The sequence below is a fragment of the Lissotriton helveticus genome, chromosome 10, assembly GCF_964261635.1.
Source record: "Lissotriton helveticus chromosome 10, aLisHel1.1, whole genome shotgun sequence".
In the NCBI taxonomy this organism is placed as follows: Eukaryota; Metazoa; Chordata; class Amphibia; order Caudata; family Salamandridae; genus Lissotriton; species Lissotriton helveticus.
Window position 1 is genome coordinate 671,872,157 of NC_136071.1, and position 7,997 is coordinate 671,880,153.

Sequence of the window (7,997 nt, forward strand, 5' to 3'; positions counted from 1 at the left end):
GCCAGGGATGCTCCTCTGAACGAGGGTTGCCCACCCCTGCTTGAAAGGGAAGGGAGGGGTTAATCCAGGTTGAAAGCCGAGTTCGCCCGACAGCGTGGCCACAGGTCAAAACATGCAGCTCCCCCGCCCCCTGCAGCCGGGAAAATAATCATGCGACCTCAGACCACATCTCCTGCCCATTGGTGAGCGCAAAAGGCATCCTAAAAGAAGCCAGAGACGATCTACCAATGCCTGTGTACCGTTTTCAGGCAGCGGGTGTGCCGAACCTTACTCTATAGGCCGGAAGCTCACACACACCCCCGACCGCAACACATGCCCACACCGAGCGGAGGGGGGGGGGGGGCTACACAACAGGCGGGCAGTATAGTACCCCTAACCGCTGTGCATGCGGCACTGGTCAATGCCCGAAACCTCCAGCCAACACGTGGCCTAGCCAACCCTACAGGCCACTGCCCTTATCGTAATCCTGGACCCAGACAAAAGCAAAAGGAACCACCGCCCTGCTTTGGAAACGCAGTGATCGTCACTAACGATTAAAAAGTGCACCACCATCAACACATCCAATGTAACAGTGGTAGGGAGCCCCAAGGATTGGTGGTGGTTTTCTGTGGGTTGTGTGGTACGGTAACCCTACTATGCTGCAGCTACCGTGAACCCCTTGAAGCTTAAGCTCATAAATAGCCATCCTGGAGCCATGCCCTTATATCCCAGACTGGGGCAAAGCACATATGACAACCCAAAGCCCCCTGCCCTGGGCAGCCCTTTGGTCGTATTAGGTGTTAATGCAGGACGGAATAATAGCACGCGCCCCACAGCCGAACCGGCACTCTCATATCTCCGAACCACGCAACAACCACCCCTGTGGCAACTCTGAACTGGGCACAACTATACACCTCTTCAGGACAGCGTGTCCAAACTAATGATAATTAAGACCCGGCATGAGGGACGAGCCGGTGAAACGCTCTTGACGGGAGCAGCCGCACAGTTGACCTGGACTGCGTGTATAAACTACTCCCTTGTAGTATCTGGTGACCATACCGGCAACCAACCCTAATGTATGCCGTGCACGCTTCCGTCCCCCCCCAGCCCCCCTCCCCACTATCCCGTAACAGAGTACACCTGAACTCTGAAATCCATCTGCATCGCAGCAGCACAAAATCACGTTGTTCATGTAGTCTTTAACACATAATATTATCCCGGGCCTGTCCTGTCCCACGGGCCTCACAACACTGACGAAATTATGCCAGTGGCCACCGGGCCGCCATCCCCCATGGATGAGTAAATACCTCCCAGAGGCTCAAGACCGGGAAAATGGTGATTTATCATGCGTTCTGAGCCATAAGGTACGACCCATGTAGTTCAAATAGTCCCGGCCCAGGGACGTTGTTATGTTATGTTATGTTATATTTATTTTTATATAGCGCGCGGCTACTCAAAAAGAGTGTCCCGGCGCTTTAATAATGAGACCTACAGCAGAATAACACAACACAGTGATAAAAACAGAGTGGAAGGCAGAACAGAAAAGAAAAGGAAAAACAGCCTATAGGGCAAACAGCCAAGTTTTTAGGCCTTTCCTAAATGCAAGTAAACTAGTAGCTCCACGGAGTGTCAGCGGCAGGGTGTTCCACAGCTGTGGCGCCAGCAGTCCAAAGGAGCGGCCTCCAGTGCGAGCTCTCTTTACGCGCGGCACCGCCGCCAAAAACAGAGATTCTGATCTCAGAGAGCGGGCAGGGTGGTAAAAGGCGAGTCTCCTTTGGAGATACTTAGCTCCCACAGCATGGAGAGCTTTGTAGGCCAAAGTTAATGCCTTAAAGGCGATCCGTTTACGGATAGGCAGCCAATGTAGGGTATGCAGAAGGCCAGCAACGCTGGCTCGCCTGTTTAGGCCATAAATGGCCCTCGCGGCAGCATTCTGCACAACTTGGAGCCGCTGCAACAGATACTCTGGCAGGCCCAGGTAGAGGACATTAGAATAATCCAACCTAGAGCCAATCAGAGCCTGCACGGTCAGCTTCCTGTGTTCCTCAGACAAGAGAGGTAAAAACCTCCTCAACGTCTTGAGGAGGCCAAAACATGTGCCCGTCACCCCTAGGATCTGGGATCTCAACGTCAGACCCGTGTCCATCTTGACCCCCAGGTTCTTAGCTACTTGAGATGGACAGGATGGGGGAAACATGTTGATGGGCCACCAAGCTTGCCAGTCAGGATCCGACGCGCACCCGAAGAAGAGTACCTCAGACTTATCTGAGTTGCACTTGAGGCTGTTCAGCTGAAACCAATTAAAAACAGCCTCAAGGCAATCCCGGATACTCTCTCCATTAAAGTCTCTTCCCCTCTTACAAGAAAAGAGGAGCTGGGTGTCGTCGGCATAGGATACGATCTGGGCCCCGAACGACTCCGCCAACACCGCCAGAGGGGTCATAAAGATGTTAAAGAGGGTCGGGCTCAGTATAGAGCCCTGCGGAACCCCGACTCCCAATGGCGGCATCACGGCCGAGTCTGGGGAGGCCCAGACCGTTTGTCGGCGGCCAGCTAGGAAAGATGAAAACCAGCTGAGCACCGTCCCCCTAAGGCCAATCTCATAGAGTCTTGCGAGAAGGCCCTCGTGGGGGACGGTGTCGAAGGCCGCCGACAGATCCAACATGACCAGCATGGCTTTGCCCCCAGCGTCCAGTACCCCTTTAATGGCTTCTGACACCTCCAGGAGCGCGGTCTCTGTACTGAGGTTTGGACGGAAGCCGGATTGAGTGGCGTGCAGAATCTCATGTGTTTCCAGAAAATTGGAGAGCACCGTGTGTACGTGCTTCTCCAAAATTTTCGAAAAAGCCGGCAGAAGAGAAATCGGTCTGTAATTGACCGGAGCCGCGGGATCGAGACCAGGCTTCTTCAGCAAGGGGATAACCATTGCCTGCTTCCAGGCCTGCGGAACCAATCCCTGGCTCAACGAGAGGTTCAGGAGTGGATTCGCCAACGGGTTTATAGCTTCCGCCATTTTTGCCAAAAATTTGGCCGGGCAGGGGTCCAAGGGCGACCCAGATTTAAGATTGCCCATAAGCGCTAAGGAGGCAGGGGCTGAGATGGATGGAAAAACGGCCAGCATCGGGCCTAGCGAGGCCGCGAGGCCCGAGTCGTCCTCGGGGTTAATCAGCCCCACGGGCGCCGCCAATGGAAAAGAGTCCTGGATAAGCTTAATCTTGCTGGTGAAAAAATTTGCAAGATCAGAAGCCCACGACTTGGAGGGCATACCTCGAGATACATTGGAACGAGGGGCCGTAAATTCTCTAACTATGGTAAAAATCTCCTTACAGGAGTTGGAGGCGGCTTCTATCCTCCCTGCAAGATAGGCTTTTTTTCCTAGGCGAATATCCCGCTGATAGGCCTTAACCGCTGTCTTATAGGTCAGCCTTGCCACAGAATCATATTGTGATCGCCAGGCTCTTTCAGCTGCCTTACAAAGCTGCCGGGCGGTCGACAGTGCCGCCGTGAACCAGGGAGCCGAAACACGTTTCGGTGTTAAGCGGGGGGCCATCACCGGGGCAAGATCGTTTAGCCTATCCAAAAGCCATGCCTGCAGAGACTCCAGGTCCTTCTCCAGATCTCCTGTGAGAGGGCATGGGTGATCCAGCGCGGCCTGAGCCAGCATAGCTGGAGTCACTCGATGGTAAGCCCTGAGGGCACAGCCCTGTTGCCGAGACACGGGATTAGCCGATTCCACCGTGCCTTTAACCAAAAATTTGGCTAGCCTGTGGTCTGACCAAAGCACCGGGATAATCTCCTTCACCTCCAAAGGAGATGTCGAGAAGACCTGGAAGACGTTACCTGAAGCGAGGGAGGATTTTTCTGAACAGGGAATGCCGAGAGGCGCTGACAACGCTCGTCGCCACCGCTGCCCAAACAGTTCCGCGCGACGGGAGGATGGAACCCCTCCCCTTCGCCTACCCCCATCCCAAACCTATATCCCAACTCCGCACAGGCACTGAAAAAGAAAATATTACCACACCAAGCGGACCTCCCACGTTCTCCGGGAAGACCGCGGTTCCACAGGGCCTTGGCCCATGTGGTGGGACGGGGGGGAGTGGGTGGGTTGGAGTAACGCTCACCTCCCATCTAATTCGACCGACCAAATGACCAAGCAGGGGCCCGGCCGCAATCGTCCCCCACAACCAACGAGAAGGCGTGTCGGGCGCCCTGAGCCATAATGTCACTTTGAGGCGCGTCCAAAAGCTGCACGTCTCTGGCAGGGTACAATCTACTGCCTCACACGGGCACAAAGCAGAGGGGGAGTGGATAGGGTGATTCACGCTCACAGATGCTCCCGCCACGACTCCCACGTGGGTGGGGGGAGGCGGTGACCAAAAACCAACACCAAAGCAGGGACCCCATGAGAAGAGCTCCCGGGCCCAATACGGCGTTAAATCACTGACAACAAAGGCCAACCAGTCATCCCTGCCCCCAAACTCACCGCGCACTACGACAACCCCTTACTCCTGGGTACATGAAACCCCAGGCACACTGCGGGGGAGGGAAGAAGCCGCAACAACGCCGGCCGACGGAGTGTCAGGCGCGCAAGAGAGGGGGCCCAAAAGGTGGGGGAGGGATATATACCCTCCCCGAGTCCTAGCGCCCACGAAGTGACGCCCCTCACGCGCCGCAACCAGAGTCCCTGCCCCTGATTGGGGCGGGGAGTGGGGTGCCCAGGCGACACTAGAGGGCTGACCTCTCTAGTGGCCCCCTGCGGGGGCCTAGGCCAGTCACATTGTGGTGGTGTCACCAGGGCTTTATGGGGAAGCTTTTTCAATAGTATATACAAGCCACAGTTGCTGCTTATTTATCTTATGCAACTAACAACCATTGACAAAGTCAATAGTCTGACTAGTAAGTATGACGTTACTTGATGTATGATATATCTGGATTCAATGACAGAAACAACAAAATACCAGTCGGGCGGCACGCTATGAACCACAAATTTTTAGCTTACGTGTTTTAAGCCACGCCCTTAATTACATTGGCCACACCCCCTTCAATCAATCAATCATAGCATTTGTAAAGCGCACTACATACCTGTGAGGGTCTCAAGGCGCTGGGGGGGAAGGGGAGGGGCGGACGCTGCTACTGTTCGAAGAGCCAGGTTCTGAGGAGTCTCCTGAAGGTTTGGAGGTCTTCGGTCTGCCGTAGGCGGATTGGGAGGGTGTTCCACGTTTTGGCGGCTAGGTGGGAGAATGATCTGGCGCCGCCGGTCACTCTTCGGATGCGGGGGACGGTGGCGAGGGTGCGGTCTGCAGAGCGGAGCTGGCGGGATGGGGTGTAGAGGCTGAGTCGGCTGTTGAGGTACGCTGGTCCGGTGTCGTGGAGTGCCTTGTGTGCGTGGGTGAGGAGTTTGAAGGTTATCCTCTTGTTGATGGGGAGCCAGTGCAGGTCTCTCAGGTGGGATGTGGCTGCAGCGCGGGATGTCGAGGATCAGGCGTGAGGAGGCGTTCTGGAAGTGTTGGAGACGTTTCAGGAGTTTGGCCGGGGCTCCTGCGTAGAGTGCATTGCCATAGTCCAGTCTACTGCTGACGAGGGCCTGGGTGACCGTCCTTCTAGTTGTGGTGGGGATCCACTTAAAGATCCTGCGAAGCATGCGGGGGGTGTTGAAGCAGCCGCAGTCGGTAGTGGGAGTACCTGCCGGGCGGTGACGTGGGGAGGGGGATGGGCAGGGTGGAGGGTACTAAACTATGGATTACGGAGGTATACAGGCAAGTAAACATATAAATAAATAAATACAAATATTTGTGTGCACTGCATCCCCAAATGTGATGCAGTGCGCGCAATGAAATTTGTTTTATTTATTTATATGTTTACTTACCTGTAAACCTCCGTAATCCATAGTTTACTACCCCCACCCTGCCCCTCCCACTCCCCACGTCACCGCCCGGCAGGTACACCCACTACCGACCGCGGCTGTGTTGAAGCAGGAGGAGACGGCGTTGACCTGCTTTGTCATGGAGAGTGTGGAGTCGAGGATGACCCCCCAGGTTTCGTGCGTGGTCGGTGGGTGTAGGGGGTGCTCCTAGTGCCGTCGACCACCAGAACTCTTCCCAGGCTGAAGGGGTGGAACCGAGGATGAGGACCTCCATCTCGTCGGAGTTCAGCTTCAGACGGCTGTTCCTCATCCAGTCGGATGAGAGACCCCCCAGTTTTTTCATCCCACTTGAAGCCCTGGGGAACGTGCTTCTGACATTTCAGCAGGGGAGTAGATACAGAGTGGCTCACTGCACTCTACTGCTGCCTAATCCCACTGGCCCTCTTTATAGCCTATGAAGCAGCTGAGAAAAGTCCACTGACGCCTGGCCCAAATCAGTCACTTTAAACCATTGCCACTATCCTTTAAAATGTGTGTAGAACAACTTATAGGCGCTATAAAATTATCTTACGTTTAATTTCACATCGATGTGAGGAGAAAACACACATATTCGCCGCCAAATACAAACAACTTGAAAATCCTTTACTTCCTGCACTTGTTCATTACTTCTTTAGGAATACTGTGTGGCTAAAATATATTGGATCTGAAAAACAGGGAGAATTTCCTGGGATCAAACAGTTCATGAAACGGAAGCAGATTTGTTTCATACCACAAGATGAGGAAGTTTGAAACTTACATCCTCGCATTCTTTTCCCTAAATGAAATGAACACACAGCGGGAATTAAAGAATACATTTCTAGACGTGTGGATGGCATACCGGAAGTAGCCTGTTGATCTTTGGCATCCAATTATCCCCATTTAAAACTAAGAAATCACTAGCAAAGACCCATAAACTATCCTTGCATTCGTGGTCTTTAAAATACATCCAGTTATGAGTAAAGTGATTGGTCAATTGTGCCTTTAAATGCACCAGTGCTCGAAAGATTCCACTATGGCAGAAACCACCTGCTGTGCATTTGCAAAATGCCGAGGGTGTTCACACTGCTTCGCAAATATCATACGAATATTTTTTTACAAGTTTACAGGCGTGACTTACCTGGTGGGGGGTCGATGTGATGCTCTTTCTCAAGCTTCTCGAACAGATGCACTGCAGTCAGGCACGAAGCGGTGCTTACTGCAGCGCCCACCACAAACCCAGTCAAAAATCGCCGACTTACGAGCAGATGCCTTAACCGACCAGACATTGCAGAAAAAGCTGTCAACCCCAATAAGAAGAGTAATTTAGTAGAAGAGTAAATTTAATTCCCCGCCACACAGCTGTCTTTGCAGTATAAGTCTTTCTTCTCTGTCTATGCTACCCCGGAGAACTACATATACAATGGCAGAGAAAAAGGACAAATGCTAAAAGGGTTTCAAACATTGTAACATGAGAGTAACGTTTTGGATTGGATGATGGCGTACACTGACGAAAGCACTTGGACGTGTTCTAATGAACAGTGAGAGTTTATTTTAAGTGCTTGAGAGTTACTAATGTAAAATTTGGTACAATAAAATGTATGCACGATGCGATTCAAAGTTACGTTACACAAACTTTAATGATGATTTGTTATGTTTATTCCACTCACAGATGTAAGGTTTCATTTTTGTATTGTGAGCCAGTTCGAAGCTAGAATTTGTAAAAGGTATATTGTAAAATACAAACTTTTCGTTACTCCGCCCCCTTTCTAGCCTCAATCTATGTATCCACAATTTGTAGCCCCCCAGACTGTATTTTTCCGTATCTAACTCTTATGAACAATTTGTACCATTATTTGCAAGTTAAACAACTAAGTTACTAGCCCCAGAAGATATCTTGCTGTTGACTACAAAGCCAGAACTGCCTGTATATGGCCCACTTAGCAAACCTCCATTTGTCATAATCTACTGTGGAACGAATGGTCTTCAGAGAATGTACAGCATAGTAGTCATAGTCTACCCAGCCACGAACACTGCATCAGTTTCAGATACACGTGCACTCTCCGCGCCAATCCCTTTGATTTTTCTCATAACGCATACATGTTGCTCGAATATGAATGTACCTTGAATATCAAAGACT

The 7,997-nt window shown here is 51.9% G+C and overlaps 1 protein-coding gene across 1 annotated transcript in view; it reads right to left on the reverse strand.

The window, feature by feature from the left end:
* Positions 1 to 7,268, reverse strand: part of EXOG (exo/endonuclease G) — a 171,961-nt gene extending 164,693 nt beyond the window's left edge. The window contains exon 1 of the mRNA XM_078663206.1: positions 6,999 to 7,268. Within this exon, the coding sequence (XP_078519332.1) occupies positions 6,999 to 7,146 (148 nt within the window). The 5' untranslated portion in view covers positions 7,147 to 7,268. The remainder of the gene's footprint in view (positions 1 to 6,998) is intronic.
* Between the last annotated feature and the right edge of the window lie 729 nt (positions 7,269 to 7,997).